Source organism: Patella vulgata, chromosome 2 (genome assembly GCF_932274485.2).
Source record: "Patella vulgata chromosome 2, xgPatVulg1.2, whole genome shotgun sequence".
NCBI lineage: Eukaryota > Metazoa > Mollusca > Gastropoda > Patellidae > Patella > Patella vulgata.
Window position 1 is genome coordinate 30,165,095 of NC_065880.2, and position 27,564 is coordinate 30,192,658.

General features: G+C 36.9%; 1 protein-coding gene across 1 annotated transcript in view; it reads left to right on the forward strand.

Annotated features, from left to right (window-relative positions):
• Window positions 1–704: 704 nt before the first annotated feature.
• LOC130010900 (guanylate cyclase 32E-like) overlaps window positions 705–27,564 on the forward strand; it is a 35,443-nt gene continuing 8,583 nt past the window's right edge. Inside the window, exons 1-6 of the mRNA XM_056099075.1 lie at window positions 705–1,032; window positions 9,857–10,160; window positions 15,774–15,926; window positions 19,145–19,338; window positions 26,942–27,077; window positions 27,361–27,512. Coding sequence (XP_055955050.1) covers window positions 814–1,032; window positions 9,857–10,160; window positions 15,774–15,926; window positions 19,145–19,338; window positions 26,942–27,077; window positions 27,361–27,512 — 1,158 coding nt within the window. The 5' untranslated portion in view covers window positions 705–813. The remainder of the gene's footprint in view (window positions 1,033–9,856; window positions 10,161–15,773; window positions 15,927–19,144; window positions 19,339–26,941; window positions 27,078–27,360; window positions 27,513–27,564) is intronic.

A 27,564-nucleotide genomic window follows, 5' to 3' on the forward strand; every position in this document is an offset into this window, starting at 1 on the left:
AATATTTTTTTCATGGAATGATAAAAGATGGTTATCAATCGTGACATCATGGCTAATGGATTAATAATATTATGTTCTTTTGGATATGCATTAAGGATTATGTTTTTTGATCCACCCAACGGAATCTGAAGTTAATACAGCACACTTCCGTAATCTATGAAGAACGCATGAAAAACAAATCGAAAGAGCAGGAAACGATCATATTAATAAAGAACGCAAACTTTTAAATATTATGAAATAACGGAATTCTTCATTAGTATACTGCAGGGTATTTTGAAAAAAAATCCAGGAACGTCAGTGCAGCAGCAATACATGCTTGACATTACAGCGTTGGAATCCACGGGATAATATTATCGGTGTAACGTACTTAACAACACAAAATGACATTAATTAATAGTGGAATATAACACGAGAGTAACGTATATTCTATGTTGTGTTTTGGGTAGTGTTTATATGGATTTTAGACGACTAGTGTAGACTTTTAATAATGTTATTAAATCGTGTGTGTTGCAGCAGGGCTAAAAGAAATGAAATAACAGAAAATTGTTCAGAAAAAATTGTTTAAGGTAATGTGAAAACGGTGATGCGTTTTATGCAAGATTTGAATTGGATAGTATCTTTATTAGTATCATAAATTACGACGCCATCTTAACTCGTCTTACCTGATTCAATATGCATTTTATATTAGTTTCTTGTGTAACTTTATTAATTTATTTAAAATACTGTAATTGTGATAACTTCACCGTGGGGTTTATCACAACTTTGAATATCGCGGATAGAAGTAAAGCTCAGGGCAGAAAAATAGCAGGGGCCATGAAACTGGCCATTGATCATGTAAATAGCAATCCCAGTGTATTAACTAATCATACCCTGCATTTTTTATTCGGAGATAATTTGGATGATCCCTTTGTTAGTATCAGTGTTGAAACGGAGCAATGGAAAAAGGGTGCCATCGCCTTTTTCGGCCCGGAAGATTACTGTGAAATTGAAGCCAGTGTAGCAGCAGCATGGAACCTACCAATGATATCCTACGTAAGTGTTTTAAAAAATATATTTTGTGTATTTTTTGTTTCAGAAATCAAATCATAAAAAAAGAACTTTCCTTATTCACCCGACCTTAGCTTTTCGTCCCACCGAACGACTAGACACTGTTCCTTGCCAGGCCCCTGCCCTGCACCATTGGCAAGGGGAAACCACTCTGGGGAACTCTCTCGGTCAACACTGTGACCCAACATCGGATTCCCTGGTTAGTCAGCCAGCGCCCTAATCACCAAGCCACAGTGGCTTCCTCCGAATCGTGCTATTTCTTCGGTCGGGCGGATCTTTGGGAAATATTATCATCTTTGCTTACACCGCGATTATACAGGTTTACCGTATTTAATTAACCCTGTGCATTTCCTTTGACAGATTCACTGTTTATGACCCGTATGCATAATGAAATACATCTCAGTCCAGAAATGACCTCTCTAGAGTGAACGTAAAAATTCATTTCTTTATTTGCCCCCTCCCCCCATTTGTGCTGATGTGGGCTTATATAGTATTATATTGACTAATATCTTTCGAACGCACAGCATGTGGTCTGCTGTTCGTCTTTTCCAGATATTAGATTATAAAAATACTTCATTCTGTGGTAATGTCTTTTTTCCCCGACATGCTAAAACATTAAATAGATTTAGTAAAGCCAGCCTTCAATAATTGGTAAACTAAATCCTGTCAAATTTCATCTGAACAACACGTGACAGGTTTTTATATTTCCAGACGTCTTTGAACCACATTTAGTACCATGTTTTATTACTGGTGTATGTTCTTTGTTGGCCTGGGATTGGGCATTGGATCACCAAAAACTTGTTGGCCATGGTTTACGACCCGTAAGAAATATGTTCTGCCTGAAGTGTGGTGATTAGATACTATATGATAGTATGTAAACTACGACACCGATGCCCGCAGCCATTTACTTTTTATTTATCCAATGGCTTACAATGTCAGTGTTTTGTTAATGTCAGGGTATTTTGTTGTTTTTCTATTTTGTGTTTATTTATAGATGTGTTTGTTGCAATCCTCCTACACTTGCTATCATATCTAATGGTAAAAGCGGGAGAACCGCAACACACACAACAACAGAACACTGCATAACCAAACACATAATACAGTCCCAGACCCAACGATATATGTTTCACTCAAAATGAAAACCATCTCATAACAAGGGAAACTACTCAAAAGCATTCCCAAACATTATGTTATTATACGGTATATCAAGACAAGCCGTGTGCTCATAAGAAACCTCAATGTAGATGCATTCATTTTGCTGAAATGATCGAAGTAATCGTTCTTTTTAAACTCACAAGTATTTGGGAAATATATGAAAATATAGGAATGAGTGTATTGAATTACCAAAATAGAAATCCCCCCCCCCCCCTCGCTCTTCAAAAAAAGAAAGAAGAAGAAATGAACTCTATACACTGGGCACAAGAAAGAAATGATTCAAAGAATGCGACTGATCACGTGACTCACGTCATTAAGCCACCATGGCAAAACCCTAGCAAAAATAAGGGCGGTAACCAGTCTATAATTTCAAAAGAAATGAACTCTATACACTGGGCACAAGAAAGAAATGATTCAAAGAATGCGACTGATCACGTGACTCACGACATTAAGCCACCATGGCAAAACCCTAGCAAAAATAAGGGCGGTAACCAGTCTATAATTTCAAAAATAATAGCTATAATGGTTAAAATTTACAATTAGAGAATAAATAAAAATTGCACTCTTTAATTGTATCACTCATTCAATCCATAAAATTATGATCAGTTATATACTGGTGGAAAATATAAATCTTTGTATGTTAAGATTTTTGAAATTATTGGTGGTATTGTCCCGTTAACCGGCGCCCCCCCCCCCACCCTGCTCCGCCCCCCACCCCCACACACCACCATCGACTTTCGATAATAATGCGTTTTGGTAAGAAATGATGAGTTTGTATGTATGATTTAAGGGCTAATTGGTTGAGTTACGTTGTATGTTCATTAACGTTGACCATTCTACGCCTAAATCGACGTAATAGGACAGCATATCGACTTACGGAAGAATCGCAATATTACAAATTGACATTATATAATGCAATGATACTATAGTTATTGATAAAAGGATTGAGATCGGATATTTAAGTCTAGAGTATGTTCGATCGAGCTAAATGAAAATCTTCAACCGTATATTGATATTGTTAGATTATCAATCACCATGAGCGCAAACCTACTTTGTAAGCGGTCCGATCTGAGAAAAAATATTTGGATACAGCCCATTTTTTCAAGGTGTATATCACCTAGGGCGAAAGCGACCTTATTTTAATAAGTATTAAAAATGAAATAATACTGTAAATTTATGACGACTCCTATAACTTGCCAGTGTCTAGGTGCGCTATTAAGTTGTACAGATCTATGCCTTTTTCTCTAACGGAGCAGCACTGGCTCAGTAAGGCGCGTTTTCACCAAAACAAAGTGTCCTGGGTTCGAACCCGATATTGGCGGAAGGATTTTCCCGGGTTTCCCCCCGTGTGAGTTCTCCTTCTTAGTGGTGCAGGACGAAGGGTCTAGCAATGAACAACGCCTAGCCAATCCAATGGGACGAAAAACACCAATTTCCCCCATAAGGATGGGTTTCTTTGGAAAAATGAAAAAAGAAGTTTACTCTGACGTCTTACAGTCTGTATGTAAAATGGAAAATAAGTAGTAACCGGTATCTTGCATTATGTCAGTGGTGCAGGAGGGAGGGCCTGGCACGAAACAGCGCCTAGTCATACGGATGTGAAGGAAACCCGAGGTCCGCGTACACGTAAGCGTGCGCATAAAAGAACCACAGACAGTTTGAATTCGAGCAGCGCCACGATCCAGAGAGAGAGAGAGAGAGAGAAAGAGATAGAGAAATGGGGCTTAACGTCCACTCGACACAAACCAGGTCATTTCAGGACGTACATATGATTCAATTTTATTTCCATAATTCGCTTGCACGTAGGAATCTTAACAGTGGGAGGAAACCGGAGGACCCGGAGAAAACCCACGAAGTTGGACAGGCAACCCTACTCCTTGTCACGTACAATCGGGGAACCGAAACCACGCCAGTTGACTCAATGACTGACAGACTTTATGGTACAGCGCGCACGTGCTAACCATTCAGCCATCCACCCCCCGCCGCGATCCAGGCAAACGTAGCCTCACAGAAGACTGTATTGTTTTTGCTCATCTTCATTAGCCCGGATGTTAAACCCTATTTTCATTTTTAACAGTTTCGTTTACCCTTTATACCTAAAACACTCCGAAAGAATTAGAAAGGCCTACATGTTAAAATGCACGAAGGAGTGTTAGTAATACGTCACAGCAATTTCAAACTAAATAATTCTTATATTGATGATATCATATATCGGGCAATCGTCAAAAATAACCGGAAACTATTTACCACTCACGTGACTCGTATAACAAATAAAAACTGATACCGAGGGGTAGTTATTTTAATATTCAATTATCTTATCTTGCCATCGTCAACAACCCTCAGTTTTCTTTTTATAACCGTTTTATTTCTACGCTTTGATGATAAAAAATAGGGTTGGGTTTTTAGTCGATGATCAGTTTTTCTTGAGGATATAAAATATGTGTTTTGTAAAAACATATTGCACATATATGTTTGTATTATTTTGGTATATTTAAAATATGAAGTTAAATCAATTGAAATGAGGTTTAACATCCTTATACTATTTTCGCCGATTGGGCTAATCATGAAGACGGGCATACGCCATACGGAGGAGATGCTAATTGTAGGCCGATTGGGGAGGTATACAATGGCCGCTTTTTATAAATGAGTATTTTGGGGGAATACTAACCCTAACCCTAACACTTTTATGAGTGGTAAAAGATAAAATTTAAGTCTTCTAAAAAGGGTTAGGCTTAGGTTTAGTATTCATCAAAATTATCATTTCCATAATGCAGCCATTGTGGACTCTGGAATACCCCAACCTCCCCAACCTGCTATACAATTAGCACGCCATACAGTGTGCTATGAGGGATATTTTGTCAGGACAGTGGCGGTACGACCTACTCTTATATCGAATTCCAATTGTTCCAAGGGTTCTTTTACGTGCACGCCAGCATGTGCACGTCCCATCCGAACGAATCTTCCATATGTTTGTGTTTTAACTACAAATTTTGGTGGATGTCATGCGTCAAGCAGGGCATGGTTGCTCTACAGGACCACCTTATGCTACGTTTATTAATTTTGTGAAAGTTATATGTGGTCTAGGTTTATCTAGTTAATAGCTCGAATCAGTTTGATGCTTTTGATTTAAATCAATTTGCGTTTGCTTTTGTTTGTTTATTTTTGTATACTTGTTTTTGGTTTCTGTTGTGTTGTTTTGTTTTGTGTGTGTCCGCTTTGCCAAATAGTTCCCTTGTTTAGTGAGTATACCTCAATTGATTCGATAAGCCTAAACATTTATCAAATCCATTTTTTAGGCGATTTGTCTTCTTAAGTTTCTAATAATATCAAAGAAAATTACAATTCGTATCAATATATATACTAATAATAGAAAGTTTGCTTGTATTGTTAAGACTTAGATTCATAGACGTTACATGTGATTAAATGTTTATTATTCCCTTGCAATATATTGGAATATAGAAATTTTGATATAAATCAGGAAAGGACGAGGCATATATTCTTTACACTTTAAATGGCCAACTCAAACCAACTGTGTAGAAGCCCCTATTGAAGCAATAGGACACCAAGTGACACGTTATATTTTATCGCCAACTCTATACGATCACCGGTGGATATTTAATTTTAAAAGTGACAATGTAACTACTTATTGAAATGAATAAACATGTTTTTAAAATGATAAAAGGACGGACGAAGCATATATTTCACACCCTTTAAAGGATCAACTGTCGAATTTGAGCTCCCGACAGCAGTACGGAACATCTTGTGTTTCTATGCTCAACGCAAAGATAAATATTTAATTTGAAAAGTGACACTGTAACTACTAATGGAAATGAATAAACATCTTTTTAAAAACATATCTAAGGTTAAAATAGGGACTGGCATATTTTATACAAAACAAGAATATCAGATAACGAATACATGGGATAAGGGGTCTGATTTTTGTATGATAAGAAAAACGCAATTTGTACCGTTACAAGTCAGGGTTGATATGTATATGTCCCCTGTCTACTATCCCTATATAAACCACTTCCTATTGATGTGTCAGTATTAAATTTGATACTCATCTTCCTATAACAAGTAGAGAATGTTTGGTGGTTTGCCGGTCAATAGATGACACATCCTTGGTGAAATTGCTTACTCATCTGTAAAGTTCTGAATTAACATCAGCCTATCTATGTATTATTTTTCGGCAATTGTTTCTCGTACCCCTACGGAGAACAGAGAGTGAATTCTATACATGATTAAATTACCCTTTTAGTTAAATATTTTAGGAATGTTCTGAAGTAATATGAATAATATATGCCTTCATCTTATAGAGAAATCTATTTAACCAACAATATTATACATCATTATCGTTTTCAACTTTTCTTAATAACCTGAAGTAATTAAATATGTACAGATGGCACCGATGTTCTATTTTATATGGGACATGGGCGACTGACATAAAGTAGATATATCGAGTGGCCCAGAAAAAAACCTGTACACCTGTTAAAGTTTAATAATTCAAAAAAGTATTATACCTACTATTCAAAAAAAGTAGGGGATATTTGATTTTGGGGGCATAATACTAAAATATGCAAATGACTACGAAAAAAGTCACTATAGAACCTAACAGAAGAAACATTTCCAGTTACATGTGACATACCAAACTTACCAATAGCTACCGCATGGAATGCAGGTGATGCTTGGGATCATCATGGGGGTCCAACCCAAGATTTGCACGACTCTGACTTTGAATGTTACAGTCATTGTGGCATTGAATTCCAGGGTGGAAACATCAGTTTAATTGTTTTAGTGACCAGAAAACAAATTTTGATATGCGTCGGCTTACCCAAAATGAAAGGTTACGTGCCCTTGGCATGCTACAGATCGGCACAACACAGGCGGTTGTGGCGCGGACGATGAATGTTTCTCAGTCTGTCATAAGCAGGCTATGGTCCAGATACCGTGATACACAATCTGTACAGGACAGACCACGCTCAGGTCGACCAAGGGCGACAACCCAAGCCCAGGATCGATTTATCCGTACCTTGGCCTTGAGAAATCGTGTCATCACAGCAAATCAGATCAGCGTTCGTCTTCAAACAGACACTGGTGTGAGAGTGAGTGGCCAGACGATTCGGAATCGACTGCATAGGGGTCACCTTCGCGCCCGACGTCCTCGCGTGATCCCTTGTTTGACAGATCATCACATTCAGGCAAGACGTCGTTGGTGTAGGGATCGTCAACACCGGGATAATCGACGCTGGAGCAATGTGATGTTTTCAGATGAGTCAAGGTTCACTGTTGATTTTTTGGACAGACGTAGGAGGGTGTGGCGTCGTCGAAACGAGCGCTTCCAAGACGTTAACGTCATCAGACATGATCGATTTGGGGGTGGTTCTGTTATGGTGTGGGGAGGCATCACTGTTGCTGGAAGAACGGCTTTACATGTTGTTGCAGGGCGTGTTACAGGCCAGTACTACCGGGACAACATCTTGGCAGTCCATGTTGTGCCGTTCGCACGACGTCATGGCCGCCGTTTCATCTTCCAGGATGACAACGCAAGATGTCACCTGGCCAGGATCGTTACAGGTTACCTCCAACAACAGAACATCACCACATTACCTTGGCCAGCACTGAGTCCCGACCTCTCCCCCATCGAGCATGTCTGGGACATGCTTGGACAGAGGTTACGTCAACGTCAACAACGTCCTGCCAATGTCCAAGAACTTGCTGCTGCGTTGCAACAGGAATGGGACAATCTGGACCAAAATGACCTTAGACGTCTCATTAGGAGTATGCCACGTCGGATCAATGCTTGTTTGGCAAACAGAGGAGGATTTACCCGTTACTGACTTGGTTGTGATGCTGTGGTAACTTTGCTGTTTGACCCCGGGTATCATTTTAGCCTTATAATGGTCAGTCTGTGCCTTACTTAGTCTAACGATCATTTGGAATAAATCGATGAATGTGAACTTCATTTCATTTTGTCATTTGTTTCTTCGTCAGTTTCATTAGGTGACTTTAATAACACTTAAAAATCAAATATCCCCTACTTTTTTTGAATAGTATATATCATTAAAATTTCACATGTGGTAAAAGTTCCCCACAACATGGATGTTTAACAACTTAACTCTAACTCCGATGGATTACTCCATCTGGAACAGTCTCTCGGATAAGGTTTATTAAGGACGTACGGAATCATTTACGGAAATTAAACCGAAGGATACAATTCGAGAAAATTGTGCAGAAAGAAGCCCTGTGTGTTTCTTTTTGTGTGTCGATTGAACAGAAATGTATTATATTTTGAAAATGTACGCCTGGTCGATATTTAAATAAAATGATTTTTTTTATGACATTTAAGTCTTTTGTTATGAATGAAAGCATCTTCTAGTATGAAGGCCAATAATAGGTTTAATAGTGGTCACGATAAGTTTCTATAGATTGTGGACAAAGAACGCAATTGGATTGTGAAATAATTGACTTATTGACAACATACTTTTTCTATTTTCTATAGCTTTCCCTAGATTTGTACAGAAAATTAGATGAAGATAATTGGAGTTATTTACTGGTCAAGATAGCCGTTAATTGTCCGTTAAATTGATCAATTTATCAAACTGTATAATTTTTTTTATCTCGTTTTAGAATTTTATTCTTTTGTCTTTTTTAAGTTGGCTTTACGTTTGTAGATAAATAGATATGGCGATCGCGTAAACATAAAAATTAATATAGTAGCCCTTGATAAACAGGGGGGTTAGCACGTGCGCGTTGTATGATAAGGTATGTCATTGAGTCAACTGGAGTGGTTTCGATTCCCCGGTTGTACGTGACAAGGAGTAGGGTAGCCTGTCCAATCTCGTGGGTTTTCTCCGGGCTCCCCAGTTCCCTCCCAGTCCCACTGCTGAAGACCCCTACGCGCAAGCGAATTATTGAAATAAAATTGAACCATATGTTGACTGTTGACTGTCATTTGCATTTTTAGGTCAATACTCAAATTGAGTATTTAACATTTAATTAAGAAAACAAAATAAAGATATCAACGGGAGATAATCTCCCGGCTTAGATTCAATAGGATTAAAAGATGGTCACGTAAGGATGCTACCCCGCATATAGAGGTGGCGCTAACTTGTTTCTGGTGATTCAGCATGTTGGGAAATGTTCAGTTCATCACATGTTTGTATAGAGAGATCATGATTCTATGGAATACAATTACTGCTTATGACCTGTATATTCCAGTTCAATTACTAAATACCATTGAAACAACATATCTTTGTAAATTCTGAAAGGAACTGAACAATTCTTGAACTGCTAATAATTGCAACAGCCTTCTTGCAGATCTCCGACAATGTCATTTTAAGCGCCTAAAACGAATACAGAACTCTACTGCCAAAGTGTCATTATGTTGACCAAATCAGCTAGATCCCGCCCCATCACATCCCTTCTAAATGATATAGAGTGCTCCACTGTTCCCACTTTTTTTTAAATGCGTAAATGGAAACGTCCCTATCCTTCACTGTTTGTTAACCTTCGCCAATGTACATCCTTAACATCATTCAAGAAACTGTATAAAGCTCATTTGTTTCAAACAAGTTATAACTATCAGCCAAAGACTCTAGGGGTATATTTCTGTGGAGCTTAATAGACATTTACTATTATGATTTTCTATTTTCAGAAATGTGATGATCCCGTTGTTTCGGATAAGGTGAGATTCCCAACATTCGCCCGAACTCAACCCCCAAGTACCTTATCAGCAAAATCTGTGATAGCTTTAATGCAACATTATAAATGGAATAAATTTACTATAGTCGTAGAAAGAAGAGACCTTATGATTCGTGCAGCTGAAAAACTGAAGGCGTTGGCCGAGTTCAACAATATGACAGTTAATGCTTTGGTCAATTTCACCGGTCCTTACGGTTCTTTTGAAAATTTTAATGAAATCCAGTCTCTAGTGATGAAGACGTACCTTCAAACTCGAGGTAAGTATATTCGAACATTTCCGTAGATACAAAGGTAATTGTTATTTTTGGCCCAGAAACTGGGCCACAAGAGCTACTCATTTTTTTTGCTGTTGTTCGTATGGGCTACACTCTTCAACAAAAAAATCTATGGCTCCGTCAATTCAAGTAAGATTGATATGAAACTTGGCATGTTCGTTACTTGATCATTTGCGCATCGGTTGAAGAACTCGATTCCAGAATTCCAATATGGTTGCGATGACGTCATGCAAGATTTCTGGCCAATACGGTACGCTCGAACTATATAATTTTACTATATAATTCACATACTTCGTAGTGTGTTATGTCGATAATTTATATTAATGGATATACGTATTGTAATATAATAAACATCTCCTTTTTCCTTTCCGTGACATAATTGTTTGGTGTGCATCAACACAGGGTCATAAATAGTTATGATTAATGGTTTCTTTTGTGGTATCATTTTTCTAAAATATAATAATATGTGTATTCCTGGGCGCAGTTGTTTATATACCCCTTAGGACTTCGATATTGTGGTGTATTACAAAGTTTCACCTGCTATTCTCTGTGACATCGAAAGGGGTGGGGAATAAATTCTTTCTGGTGAATAATGGGGCACGCTTATGTAATGGTGCTGCCACTGCTAACGTTCGCACTATTTAAGTAACATGTTTAATTGGCAAGATACCAGAATCCGTCCACCATTCATATTGGAATTGCAGCGAAAAGGAATAGAAGTAGTTGTTTGTTAGCTGCTAATGAACTGACTGTCACATCACCCCCTTGTATTTTATTCCATTTATAAATGAAAGTAAGGATCTCGTTTTAGTTTGTTAGTTGCTACATAGTTGCTTAGAAAGTCACGATTGCTCAGTGAGCTTGACACTGGTTCACGTACCTAACTAGGAGGTCTCGCGTTCGATCCCACTGTTGAACGAGAAAGATTCTCCGTATTTTCCAGTCGGGTTCATTTTCTTCAGTTGTACACGTCTAGTCATTCGGATGAGCCCCCAATAAATAGTTACGTACGTGTAGATGTTGACGTGCACGGAAAAGAGCCCTCGTCATTTGGAATTCGAGAAAATGAAATGTGGTTTAACGCCCTACTGTTCTGCTCCGACTGGACTAATGAAGACGGACATACGCCATACAGTGTGCCATGAAGGACATTTTGCCAGGACAGTGGCGCTATGGCAATCACTCTATAAAGCACAGGCATATATTTTGAATTTTGTATAGTTTCAAAAAATGTTATTATTTGGAAAAGTTATACTTCGCATTTCGAAACAGATATTAAATAATTATTGTATGTAATACCGGAAGGACCAGGCGTTCTGAAACAGAATATATAAAAATAGAAAAATAATTACTCTAAATATATTGGATTTTTCATGCATATATACAGATTATTTAGGAATAAAGGAAATATTATCCGTGTCACAATATGAAGCGAACAATACCCATGGTAACGACCTTAACAATCCCTTTCCTTATAACGAATTGATAAATATCCACGGGAGAAAACCGTATGCACAACCTACAATTTTCAAACATAAGTCGGAGTGTGTGTGTGTATGTGTTTAGGTGTGTGTGTGTGAGGGTGGGGTTTGGGGTGGGCGGTGTTTAAAATCATACTATATATATAGTAACTATATATATAACCAATATCTACAGTGTTATTAATGTCTCATTGCGTCATTTTAGTGCAAATGGAATCACTTGAAAACTACAATACTGTGAAAGATAAATCTCTAGGAATTTATGTCCAAACCGGGTTCAGTATTTACAAAAATATGTTGAATTAGTATTTCATCGATCTATGGTGCTCGCTATGTAATACGCCCGCCGCCATTTTGTTATGGGAGAACAGAATCGATGGGCGTGTTCAATATCCGATTGAATCTAAGCCAGGATATTATTTCTTGAATGTTAAATAATAAATCTGAATACATGTACATATGAGCGTGTATCTAACAGCCCTGACAATTTTAATATTATAGTGAAAAATACAAATGACGCACTGTTACTTTAATTAATTGAATGCTAAAGGATATTTAACACATTCATAGTATACAAATCAATAGTTCTATAAATACAACAATGAAGGCGTGTCATAATGACAAGAATGCCTACAGTCAGAAAAAGGTCAACCGTGATGAGACCATAGTTCGACCTGTAACTACTAGCAGTACAAAGTTTCTGTTCCATAAAACTTTAGTTCAATATTCCAAAGAACTGTACGAAGAGAATTCTGGAAAACTGAAATTTCCATGATTTTGCTTTATGAAATACAAGGAACTTAACTCTAGTAATGGGGGCCGATTGGAAAATAACTCAAACTTGATCTACACACTGTTACTTCAGTATCGCAACGCATTTTGGCAAAAAAAAATAAAGTTTCATGACTTTCGTTAAACACAACGCGAGCAATGTGAGGTATCTCAAACTTGATCTGTAACTACCCATTATACACCAGGTTTCAATTTTGAAAACTTTTCAAAATACTACAACACACTAGGAAGTTCAGCTCTTTTATTTATCGAACTTCTGAGTCGAGGCGGGGGGGGGGGGAGGAACTTTTGACCTTTAGAGATGAATTATTTATCATTTATCATCCTTTGGTAGTTGAGATCAAAGAAATGAAAGGGAATAGCTACATTAATCATTATTGTTATTCATGGCGAAAGACCAAACTTAACGCTAAAGTAATCTGGTTAAAAATTGGCGTAGTCTCAGCTTTTACATTGAAAACAGAGGGATGGGGTGTCAAACATGTGCACTTTAGATCATGGGGCCTGTCATTAAGTCGAGCGGCGTGGCCTCGAAACTAGGCCAGTAGGGTCGCCGGCCTAACCCTTTTGGTTTTCTCTCGCCCCCCCCCCCCCGTCCCACTGCTAATGACCCCTACGCACAAAATAATGGCTGAATTATGATTGTACCATGTTAGTCCCGAAATGACCTAGTTTGTATTCCATCCTTCTCTCTCACTCTTTCCTTCTCGCCATCTCTCTCTCCCTCTCTCTCTTGAAGAGTATTCTTTGATCGGTGTGAAATTGGTGTAGTGTAAAGTTTAAGTACCTACCACTTTTATATTGTCATTTTATACACTCTTTGAAACACTGGATTTTACCGGTAAAAGGTTTATACGTTTATCCGCTATTGTGGCAGCAAACGTTAAATTACCAGGGTTACAACAACTTCTATTACAACATCTACCCATGAATTACTGTTCTAAACCCGTAAATTGAAAGATGATCTACAACTAATTATATTAAGACAAAAACCACTTCCAAGAGAATTAGACAATGCCAGCCAAGATGAACCACCATCCTTATTTTGAGTTTCTTTACCGATTAGCCGCAGGCAATATGTTTTAACATACAACATGGTAAATCTAATTTGGGTACCGGTTAAAAAGTGCAAGTCTAGAATAAAACGACACATAATTCTAGCTTTAAGGCTGTTACATAGCAATGCCCTTTCAAGGAATTAAGAAGAATCACAGCATGTCATGTGTATTAAATGAGGGGTTATGGAATGTAAGTCACTTCTAGACTTATATAATGTTTAAAGTTCCATTTGGCCTAAACAATGCGCTATCCACTGTTTAGTTTCGAATCAGAGTTGAGATTCCAAAGTGTCCAGCCTGTCGATCATAACAACTGCCCGCAAGTGCACCATTAAGAGCAATGAAACGCCAAAATATGAAGTCTGCTCATAATCATAGAAGATGGCCTTCTGCTAGGGTATAATGACCTGGGAGCATGTTGTTGCAAGCGTTTATTTTTTTGATGATGAGAAAATGACTAGGTTATTAGATGAGTAGTTTCCTATTTAAATCTATAGCCGGTCGATAAGTAGCGTAAAATGACTACCTTAGAACGGGATATATGGCCGTATTACTTGCTAAATCACGAAATTCTTTAGTACATTTACAGACTACCGTTATTATACAAATTTATTTCATAATTTTATATTCTGAAAATACACATCATGGTAAAATTATTATTATGAACCCAAGAAAGTAATAATGAAATGGGGTTTAACATGCTACATTTTGACTCCAGTTGGGCTAACGAAGGCGGGCATGTTTGCATTCGAACAACTTGACACTGTTCCTTGCAAGAGCCCCGCACCATACCACTGAATTAAGGCCACTGAAAATCTTCTTTAGACTTAATTAAAACAACAAACGACAGTTACTAAAAATTAAAGATGGCGGTGTGAAATCTAAAGCAAGTAATGTAAACTTTAAATGGAGTTCACACTGTTGAATCTTTATCAGAAAGTTTGAAATAATTATATAAAATGAATGGGATTTAACGTCCTGCATATCTGCAAGACCCGGGCTTATGAAGATGGGTATACGTCATACAGTATAATATGTGAGCGAAATTTGTCCTTCACACAAACGAGTACATGACTAGACTTATTTGCCATGCAAATACTAACTAGACTGGACAAACCTGAGGAAATTTCATTCCCAATACCGGGATTAAACCCGTGATCTCATAGTTATTAAACCAGCACCATTATTTGGATGTGTATGCCGCTTATACGGAATATCAGATGAAAGGAAATCACGACCTGAAACGCCTTGAGAGCAGTTAGCCTACATATTTAGTTACAACCATATTCCTGATCATAAAATAGCTAATTCGTTGTTGGAGTTCTCTCTTTTATATGATTATACATTACACAGTTTGTAGATATGCTATTCCCCCAAGCCTTATCATCCTCCTAGCTCATATTTAATTTAATCTTAGAATGGATATATCTATCACATCACATTGTATTTCTACAGTAGTCGCAGACCTGTTTAAATAAAATAGGTTTTCTTGGAAATACCTAACATATTTACGTTGGGATTATTGCCTAAACGTACCATTATTATTTCCTAATCATCCCATTCTTATTTACTAATCAACCAATTATTATATACCAATCAGCCCATTCTTATTCAGTAACTAGCTCTTTCTCAATCTGATTGACAAATCCGCTCAATTTTATTCACCATTTATCTCATAATTATTGACCATTCAGCTCAATAATTTGTCTGAAATTATATCCCTAGCTATCGATAGAAGCACCCTTTTGGTATCTAGGGAGTGAGTCCCCGGAGAAAATGTTGCAGTTTTAAGCGCATTTTGCTCTAAATATTTGTTTAAATTCAAATTTAAACCCCTTGACAGCTTCATAAGGAACCAAGGTTCATGGAACGACAGCCCAAGTAAATTTTGCGACTTCGGCGACCCTTGAAAGGCTTTACCGTTCTACAGCCATTAAAATAAACCCAATAGAAATTTGACTTAAAAAGCTGGCAATACTTGTTTTGGTAATCACTTGTCCTAATTGTCAATTGGATACATTTACCCGGAAATGACATTTAGATTAAACCAGACTAGTTTCAACGATACCGTTTGATCTTGATGCCTTCATGAATACCTGTCCACATCCTATAATGGCCAATTTTTAGGGAACCTGGACATATTAACCTGACCATTTGGGACTGGGAAACTAGACTGATATTCTTGGGATTCATTTTTCTATTACCATTACTATTGATTTTCATTATACAATTTGACACTAAAGATTTGACTTTTTACCTTTCAGTGTATGTAATGTATTCGTATCCAGCAGCTTTTATAGATTTTGTGAGATTTGTACAGAAATTGGGTTTAACAGATACCGGAGAATATGTTATTATTGGTATCAGAGATGATGAAGTCTATGACGTGGCTGGTAATAACAATCTCATGTTTCAAGGTATCAGAAATCGTATATATTTATATCTAACTAGTCAATAATAACCAGATTTTCTATCTCTATTGTTCTTTTTATTTGTTTACAATTTGTTTGTTTTTTTCTATGTGGTGTAAAGAAAGTGTCGAAGGGTTAGGGTTTGGGGTTGATTTAACCAATATTTCGATACTATAAATTATTACCAAAAATAAGACCACGACACGCTTTCCTAATTTGCCACTACAACTGAAAAATACCGAAAAAAACTAATTACCTAAAAATACCGAGAAATTACCAAGCCCTGATAGGTTAGGGCTTAGGGTTGATTTAACCAATATTTCGATACTATAACTTATTACCAAAATAATAAGACCACGACACGTTGTCCTAATTTGCCACTATAACCGAAAAATACCGAAACAACTAATTACCTAAAAATACCGAGAAAAACCCCACTAATTACCGAAAAAATCCTAGGGCACACATGGGTCAGACCAGGCCAGGCATAAAAATTCTGGACACAATAGACGGGTATTGGGTCACGATCGGTCACGAATAAATAAAGGTTGGTTATGGATCATAATAGGTCCCTCATAAGACTTGTGGGCATTGTAGGTGGCTCATGGGTCAGGCTAGGTCACTTATAAAAATTGTGGGGTACTCTAGGTGGGCCACAGGTTAGGGTCTTTTCAGACGGCAATTTCTTCCGTTTACACCATTCAGCGCGGCATTTTCGTTATGAACTAATGGTCTGTGACACAGTCCACCAATGATGGTATATTGCGTCATAGTCCACCACTGAAGGTCTGTGTATCCCATTCCGTCACTGATGGTATGTGGCTCATCCCACCGTTGATCGTCTGCGTGTCCCAGTCTACCATTGGTGGTCTGTGTCCCAGTCCACCTTTGATTGTCTATTGTGTCATAGTCCACCACTGATTGTGTGTCCCAGTCTACCACTGATTGTCTGTGTTCCCAGTCCACCACTAATAGTCGGTGGGCCCCAGTCCACCACTGGTGACCTATTGTGTCATATTCCACTACTGGTGGTCTATTGTGTCATATTCCACTACTGATTGTCTATTGTGTCATAGTCCACCACTGATGGTCTATAACTCAAATCAGGGTGGGTAGGGTAACTTTAGAAAGTCCATATTTCCACAACCGTGTCCCCCATCAACGCGGAAACGGCCATATACGTCCTTTTTTGACTTATCTAAACGATTTTGACACTTTCGTGGCTCTAAATGGTTTCTAAATAGCAGGCCGCGAGATAATCGCTTAAGTTCACCCACAGACTCCTTTGCGAGCGTGCTTCGCCAACTTAATCCAGCTCAATTTTATGGCTAATATCTGAAACTTTCACTCGGGGTTTACAAGCGTTAAAGTTCAAATGAAAATAGTAGTAATGATCTATAAAAGTCATCACTAAAGGCACAAAGTCCACACGAAAAATAACCAGAAGTAGGTCTTCAATATGAGCACGTGGAATGAAATCAATGTTTGCATTTATTACAGTTAATGCAGTCCTGATCCCCTGTATATTTTTTTTCTGCATGTAGGGCATGGTCTTTTACTAGTAGGAAACCGAAAGTTATTTGATGAACTTTTAGGCTGCCCCGACTTTCCTCTTTTTTTCTTTGTTACCTCCAAACTTGGCATATCGACCGTCGGTTGATTGCTGAACATCAAAACACCAAAAACTAAAAGATGCTTACAACCTGCATTAGGATGTTTTATAACTAGTGTCCCACTATATTTAGGAGTGGCCTAGCGTGGCCCATTACCCACCTAGAATGTCCACCATTTTCATGCGTGACCCAGATTTCCCTACAATTTTTATATGTGGTCTATACCATGACCTATGACCCATTTGTATGTGTGAGCTAGGTATTTTTCGGTAATTATTGTTGTTTGTTCAGTATTTAGTGATGTTTCGGTATATAGAGTTTTTGTCGGATTTTTTTCGGTAATTAGTACCAAAAAAAGTATTTTCGGTGCTTTTTCGGATTTTTTTCGGAAGTTTTCGGTATTCTTCGGAATATAGTCCAGTCGATAAGGGTCACGCCTTATCTGGTAACGCTTAAAGTCATTCCATGATCTCTAAGGTAAAGTTCACTCGAATAAACAAAACTGTAAGATATGATTTGATGTTTAACACCCCCCCCCCCTCCCACATCTACCCAACGAAAAGAGCACCACTAAAGACACCCTACCGCTCAACATGACAATCATACACGGTAATAACAAGTCTGTTCGTGTTTTGTGTTAAGATGTCGACTCGTAGACTCGGATAAAGGATAACCAACAAAGAATAAGATAAATAATTCAACGATAACTGTTTGCAGTCTTTACTAATTACTATCAACAGTGTCTGAAGTCTTTACTTCTGTCAACTGACTGCAATATTTACTACTTACTGTCAACTGTTTGCAGTCTTTACTACTTAACGTCAACTGTTTGAAGTATTTATTAACTTCTATCAATTGTTTGAAGTCTTTACTAATTACTGTCAACTGCTTGAAGTCTTTATTAGCTACTCTCAACTGTGTGAAGTGTTTACTAATTACTGTCAACTGTTTGAAGTCTTCATTAGCTACTGTCAGCTGTTTGAAGTCTTTACTAACAACAGTTAACTGCTATAAAATGACCGTATCCCGATACACGATGGTACACAACATAACGAGTGTTTTTTGCTATCTACTATATGTTTAGAATAATACGTTAAACATACATTATGCAAGAGCTAAATCTGCCTATTGCAGGCCTTTCTTTAAGCGTGAAATGTTATCTAAATTATTAATTAGACATTAATTAACTTATCCAGAGCATAATCAACTCTCGATCTCAACGCTAGCCTGCGATTAGGATACCATTTACTGCTCCACTTTCATTCTTGATTTAATCATGAAATGGATAATCGAGACTATATTTTTTTTATCTTACCAACTTTAGTAATGATAATCGAGGCTAGACCGAAAATTCAATCGCTAAAATCTCGGTTCAGAGTGGATCAATTTGACTGAAATTTTAGGCCAATTCCCTTTACATTATCTAGTTGTTAACTATTATAGTGAGAACTGCCAGCTTTTTATCTAATCTCCCATAATGTATCTTTAAAATGCCTCACTGCTGTTGTAGTCACTGATTGGAACTTTGTATTTGAACTACGGGTTAGGATTGGTTGGGCTTCAATTTAATTAGTTGTATTATAAATAACTGTTAGATTTATATTTTATTAGATGTGGAATTCGTTCAAGATCGGTCGAATTCATCAGTTCAGGCATTCCGTCCAGTGCTACAACTAATGTCAAGTCCCCCAACTAATCCAAATTATACAGAATGGAAAAACGAAGTTAGAAGTTTGTTATATAAACCACCAGTTAGTCTACCCCCACCAAGCACCATTGAAATAATATTGGGTATTCAAGTTGAGGTAAGTTTTCAGACCCATTTAAGTATTATTCAAGTTGAGGTTCGTTTCTAGACGTATTTAAATATTATCAGGTATTAAAGGTCGAGATAAGGTTCTGTAGTAGTATTTGGTAAAACAGATAAAGTATGTTCATTTATATTTAAAATAACAACAATGAAGTAGCATTGAAGATATCCCCGGGTTGTTGATGTGGTATCAATGTTAAAGAGAAGGTACAGATACTTTGAGAACAACATTGTTAGAGTAGAAGTTTAATTCTTGATATATCATAAATCAATGTTAGAGTGATGGTACAGCCAGAAATCACTCAGAAAGCGTCTCTCGATCTAGACCCCAAGGAGTTTCGCTTCAAGGCCTAGGATGGTAGCTCCCCCCCCCCCACCGCAATCAAGAATTGCTTCCGCCGGTCCTGTATAAGTCTTGATATCAATGATATATGGTTTCAATCTGATGGCGCGCCATTATTAGAGGTGGCGGTATAAGTCTTGAAAGATGGTTTCAATCTGATGGAGCATCATTATTAGAGATGGTGATATAAGTCTTGATAAGTCTTGATATGTGGTTCGAATACTATAGATCATCATTGTTTGAGAGCGGTACAGATCATACAAGTGTATCAATGTTACAGGCGTGGTTGAAATCTTGATAGAGTATTGATCAATGTTTGAACGATGGTACACATGTATAGTGTCAATTTAGCTAGATGGTATATGTTTGGGTTATCAAGTTATTTAATATTATTTTGAAATTGCACATGGGAGAACATAAACTATCTATAAATTTTATGTGAATGTGTTGTATTTGTTTATTGCTGATTGAATAATAGATAGATGAGCATTACGGCGATAAATTCGAAACTGGCAATAAATTTAATTAAATGGTTTGCCGCTAATATTTTTACGATAAACATAGAATATATATACACCGTATTTTATTGGAGGAGATTTATTACATTGTTTACGACTAATATATATACAGTTAAGCCAAGAGCATGTGCATATGTATAGAATTTTATTTATTAGATTTGATCAAATATACGATTAAACTTTGTGTTCATATTTCTGGTTGGCGTATTACGCTATATCGTTTCGATAGTCGCTTTGGCTCACTGAGTAAGGCGCTAACCTGGTGTTCCAGGGTTCCGTCTCGTTGTTGGCCGATAAAGTTGTCCGGGATTTTCCAGTGTGGTTTCCCCTTGTCAGTGGTGCAGGATGGAGGGCCTGGCAATGACAGCGTCTAGTCGTTTGAATGGGACGAAAACCCGAAGTTCTGTGTATACGTAGACATAAAAATAACCATTAACAGTTGGGAGTTTGATATAAGACTAGGCCGTAACACCGCTGTCCGGACAAAATCTCTCTCGTAGCACACTGTATGGCGTATGCCCGTCTTCATTTCATTTTCATTACTGTAACTTTTATTTAATCGATTGAACAATTGTGCTACTTAATTTTAATATAATAATAACATGATCTAAATTTGATGTTATTACCCTGGGTGAAATTTACATGCTGAGAAACATGATAATATCTGATTTCACGCCAATGTGAATTTGAGTAATATTAATCAACAACTGCCTCAGCAAATTAAAAAAAAAACCAAAAAAAAAACCTATTGGACACAGTATTTATCGATTTAATTACTATAAAATAATATTTCGTATGTCATAGTGAACATTCATGCACGTCTTTACAGAAAATAAAATAAATATTCTAAAGATATATGTTAGTTCAACAGTAACGGATGCATAATGTTGAAGAAACGCTAATTCTCGCCCTTCCTATCTTTTTTAGTTTCTAGTACTTAAAGTTCAAGTTTTACATAGATTAAAGGAGCCCTTAAAGGGGCTAAGTCGCTAATATTTGGGACCTAGAAATTGACACGAATGAGTCTCAACGCATGTAATAATGTTATATGTAATCTGTAATCTCTAGCGTCTAGTTATTCCAATCTACACCGATAGTATTTATTGTTCATGCCCTCAAGATAGAATATGGTCCCTTGTTACAAATGGCGCTGAATCGCATTGTGGTACACGATTCGTGTACCAATGGTACAATGTTTGTCTTAAATATTGAATATCAGAAGCCCGTCTTTGCCCGGTAAAATCACAACATCAATGTTAATTTAAATTGACAAATAATTCGTGTTTTCAATGCCGAAGACTTTGGATGATATTGAGTTAGAGACTTCGCTACTTTAAGTTAATATATTTCGAGAATATGTGTAGAAAATGCTAAATATCAGGCGCGTGTCCGGGAGGTGTGTGTATGGGGGTGGGTTGGGCGGGGGTCGTTTAGGCCTTATTGCACTCTTATCCTATGCATGCATCTACTAAATGAGCCGATACTTGTCTCAAAGCGTCTCATTTTATAAAATTCCCGGGTAATCCGCCATAATTCACACAATACTTTGCATTGTCTCTATCTTGGAACACCCGCTGCTCAAATTGGGGAATATATGTACCACGAACTGATCCCTGTGGCAGCCCATTGGACAATGTTGTTGTACTATACGATTGATATTAGCAGATCGGCATTTTAACACACACGAGTTATTTTGAGAAATGCATTGTTTGAATTGCATTCGTGAATTAGTGTTAACTGTACTTGAAGAAGAAATTATTTAATGTTTGTTTTAATAATAAGATTTATGCCTGCAAGGTACGGTGACTGACACCATAAAGAGATTTGTCCAACATACTTAAAGGTGTGAAAAGAGATTATTTATCTGAGGATAAACATTAGCACGCATGGAATGATATGGATAATAGTACTTTCCTTTATTACCTATCATACACGACATTATCATTAATATATTGTACAGGCGGCGAGAAGACGATATCGATGATAATGATAGTCGTTTTAATGGGACATTCAGTCGAATATCTTTCCAATGCATATGAGTTATGTATGCAGTGAAATAAAATGTGGTTAACGCTCTACTTTTCTGCACCGCCTGGGCAAAATAAATTCGGGCATACACCACGCAGTATAAGGTACTGCCTACTATTCGTTCGAATTCCAACTGTCAAGGGTTCTTTTACGTGCACGCGAATGTTTACACGGGATTTAGGGTTTGCATCCCGTCCGAAAGAAAAAAAAAAGAAAAGAAAAAAAATTCGCATCGACCAGCCATATCTTTTGTTGCCAAGTAACGTAACAAGGGTATTTTTTTTATTTGGCCTAATAATATCCAAGCATTGCTGATCTAAATTTTGTCTCGCCTATCATTATCTTTAAACTTGATTTTACCCTTTTATGTGTTTCTTGAGGCATTTTGTGCCTATTAACATTATCTATGTACAGATCTAGATATTATATATTAACATGACATTGTCCAATATACCTTCTGTCACCAAACATTTCAATTACGCGGAAATTATTATTGTTGTTTGTGTATAGTTGTATTTTAAACCAAGAAAAACACACATTCAAAAGGAGCTAAACCTCTTAACACGATATTATCCAAAATATGTGAAATACAAAATGATATAAAAAAAACGTTGTAGAATGGACAAAGTAGGCGCAAACGACTGCTGTTCAATCTGGACTGTTTTGAATTTGAATCTCAACGAATTCTGGGCCGCTTTCCACTCAGACTAAAATGGAATGGTAATTGCGTTTCGTTTAATTTTGTAAATCCCGATATAACTTCACCTTTGAATTCCAAATCCCTCGTGGTGCACGGTTAACGCGCGTTCGTCGTCACATTCATCTATATAAAAAAACTGTGTTCATTTGCCTGGGTGGTTTCGAATCCCCGGTTGTACGTGGCAAGGAGTAGGGTCGCCTGTCCAACCTCGTGGGTTTTCTCCGGGGCCTCCGGTTTCCTCCCACTGCTAAAATTTATGTTAGTCCCGAAATGACCTAGTTTGTGTCGAGTGGACGTTAAACCCCATTTTTCTCTCTCTCTCTCTCATTTGCCTGGGCCCCGTTTCTCGAAATCTTAACTAAAGATAAAATCCAAATTTTAGTAGATAGTTCAATTTTGATTGGCTAAGCACTAAAGTCAACCTAATATTATCCAATCAAATTACTAAAATTTGGATTTTTATCTTAGTTAAAATTTCGTGAAACAGGTCCCAGAAATAAAATATCCTTAGCGTAAATAATCAACACAGGGTTTGTTTTAGTCAGATAAAAAAAGCGCTAATATAATTGCAAATGTATATGGTGTACGTATTTAATACCTAGTGATAGAATCTTAATATTATAATCAACTAAATTCATTTTTATAGAACGGGTGCGGAAGTTAAATATCCTCAAACAAACACGCAATCCGGTTTATAGCACTGGTCGGCATTATTGTTAACAATTAATGAAACGTTTAGATATTTCACTCATGTATTGAGCGAAAATGATATAATCTACATTTACTGAGAATATCCATTACGATAATAACTTAAGAACAAACCCCAGGAAAACGGTCACTTCCTATTTTCTAAACTTCTACATGTATTACCGGAATCAAATATCGATTATTTTAGCACCGTAAATTTATCTACACGCTACATTAATCAAAGGCCTTGCGTAAGGTCAAAAATAAAATGACATAATATACTCGTATTGATGAATTATTTCCCTTTGAAAAAATGATTAATCGATTATCGATAGTAAATCCATGATATTAGCAGAAGTGTATTAAAAAAATGGCGAGTTAAGACCATTAATAAGTTTACTATTGTCTGGTAAACATTTGAATCTCACAGAAGTCAATACGTCAATATTTCTTTCCTGCAAATCTGTTGACGCTTCCGTTGGATCCATGTACATACTTATGTATGTGAGTAATAGATCGTTTACTTGAGAATATTCTCAAAATAAGCGAATAACTGAAATAGGGTTTAACGTCCTACTTTTCTGCACCAATCGGGCTAATGGAGCCAGACAGCATTTGCCCGGACAACAAATGAATTCCAGCTGTCAAGGTTTCTTTTACGTGTACCTTCCTAACGACTATATGCTGTTCCTTGCCAGGCCCTCCGCCTGCACCACTGACAAGGGGAAATCACTCTTGAAAATCAAGGCCAACGCCGGTATCCAACCCCTGGCCTCCTTATTAGTGAGCCAGCACCCACTGAGCGACGAAGCTCCGAATATTCTCAGACAAATGATAAAATTTGCTAAATGCGCCGTATGACCTTTTCTCAAAATCTGAGTTTGTTTTGTTCAGACCATGTAACAAAGATGCGTTTATTGATTCGCCGGGTTCCTATTTCAACTTGATTTGATAAATGTAAAAATATAAACGTGATTAAACTGTTTCACATTGATTTATTTCTGTTGAGTAACATAGAACCGCTGTCATTAGTCGTTGATTCAATGGAATATTTATACGGATATAATTGAATTTGGATATTTTATTTATGCCTCAATAGATGGTTAATTTCTAAGCTGTCGAGCAAACATCAAAACATAAAAGTTGATATAAATAATTTGGTATCCTTCCATTGCGAGTAAACCGATACTTTGTGTCGAATGGACGTTAAACCTCCCACCAACCCTCTCTCTCTCTCAACTGCTCTTTGGCTCCTTTAATTGAGTACAATTTGCACTATCAGCAGCAATCTTCTTGATTGATATCGCCTTGTTAATTTATTTATTATCATTTATTAATGCTTTGCCAAGACTAAATAAATACTATTTGATTATTTGATTCGATGCCCCCCCCCACCCCCACTCCCAAGTTGTCTCGGTGAGTATTGAGCTAGCTCAATAACCAGGAAATCCCGGGTTCGATCTCTATGTTGGGATATTCCAAACAGGTTTCCACTCGACAGTGGTGCAGAGCATGGCAAGCAACAGACCTGTATGAAACGTTCTGTTCTGTCACAATCCCTAAATATGAATCTTACAGAATGATTATTATACTCAGAACCCACGAATAGATATTTTACCCCACAGCATGACCGGATTTTATTAGACGGTTGGTGCAGAACAATGCTAAATACCATTTTTATTCTCTCTCCCCCCCCCCCCTTCAGGAGTACTATACACATTAACAACGATTATATATTAATAATATACAAAAGCAGGGCTCGACAGCAACAAAAATAAATAAATAAATAAATAAAGATATTAAAGGCACGAAGCTAGAACCTACATATGTATTTCAAAGGTCACACAACCTATAGACGGTTGTTATGTAATTAGGCCGTATAACCCCACTTCATTTCATTTCATTGATATTTATATTAATCCGTTCAAAGTGTCCGTGGTCATTGTTAATGGTTGGATTTTCTCGATGATCTCCGCTAGGCAATAACTCTTTGATAACTCTATAATCGATTAACTGTGTAGGCCACGTTCTCTACGACCTTACTTAAGGCCAGAAAAATTACCCATGTTTAGGGTTAACCGCCCGGCCCTATATTGTGAACAAAAATCGCCGATCCTAAACATTTTTTCTCATTTCCCAGGTCGTATAAATCGGTCTTGGCATCGTTTTCTGCTGGAAAATTCGAACCCTAACATTTCGGTATTTACAACAATCAGTAGCGATATTATTTTCCAGAACCTACTCAATAATAAAGCTAGGAAATGAATTTGTGTTCTATATCACCCTAGGGGAAGCGGACGTCAAACGTCGATAAATAATAAACACTTTACCGTACTTAAAATGGTGTACAAAAGACTATAACACGCAAGAATCGATATAGGTTATTAAAGGTTTAATTTATCAGTCCAGTTTGTTCTGTCTAATCTTACCCGTCAAACCCCTTGAAAAAAATCTTTCGACCAACCGACTTTTGGGCCCAAGTAACGGTAAACAGAAGTATTATTTTTCTTAGCCTCATATCTAATTATACTACGACCTTATTATATGTGTTAATTTAATCATTTCTTTTTCTAATAAATCGCCACTTCTCGTTTCCTATACCATCAAATGCCGGTAGTACGTGGAATCGATGTATTGTTCCCTAAAACTTGACGTCATACTCATTTCCTGGAAGTCAATTTGCGAATAAAAAGTGAATGCAATGGTGCGAAATAACAATGGCTAGAAAGGAATTTAAGACAAAAGGTGAAATTATTTATGACCTTCTACCATGATGGACAGTTTATTGAAGACGCTCTTATTTTTATATTTCATTGTCAATCTTACGAATTTAGTAGTAAATCGATTTAGATTCAATATTTTATGTTCATGGCCGTACGTAGATTATAATAATTTGTCAAATAATACGTAAGAAAATTCTTATTGACCAAAACTGATTCTATTTGGGAAAAGCAAACGAAAGAGTGCCTCCTATATTTTAGAATTTAATTCTGATATACAGTCAAGTCAGGTTTCTGAGTTTAAAAAGTATTTTAACAAAACTGATTCCATTTTGAAATAGCGAATAAAAGAATGTCTCATATTAATTAGAATTCAATTTTGATATATGAGGTCCAGAGTTTAAGAAGTATTTGCAAGCCTAAATTTGATCTGCTATATCCTATCACCATTGTCATAATGTAAGGGTGTGTTAGGGGTCTGAGATATTCCAATCAGATTCGCAGAACTCATTTATTATATTATTACTGATTTATTGTTTTCAAAATCTTGTATTTGTCATTCAGATATAGGTCATATCTGCATTGCATTAATTTGTTTTCAGATTGATATATTTGCTGCATACTTATACGATGCTGTGATGGTTTATGCTCGGGCTTTAGATGAAGTGTTGCAAGCTGGGGGAAATCCGTATGATGGTCGAGCTATTGTCAACAAAATAAACGACAGAACATTTCAAAGTAGGTAAAACTTATACAAGGTTTGGTTCAAGTATTTTAAACTTAAACAATACACACTTCATTACATGTTTACATCTTTAAACTGAGAACTTTGACAAAGAATTTTATGTACCAATTCACAAACGATGTAAAAATATTAATTAATTTTGTTTTTGAGTGGGGAATACCTGTATTTATAAAACAGGACCGTTTGGTTTCCCACAACATTAAAATCTATAAATTATGACGTAAAATATGAATTTCTTTTTGCTTAAAATCTATCTCTTGTTTATACTTTTTGAAGGCATAATGGGGATACTGGGATACATAGATGAAAATGGCGATGCGGAAGCTAATTATACAGTATTAGCATTAGAACCAGATAACAGTAAATTTGGCTATGGTTTAAAACCTGTTGGTAGATTTCTCAGACATCCCGATAAAAATATAGACGTGGTGAGTATTTACTGTTAAACGATCTCTTTAATTTGATTGAATTATTTTCTTA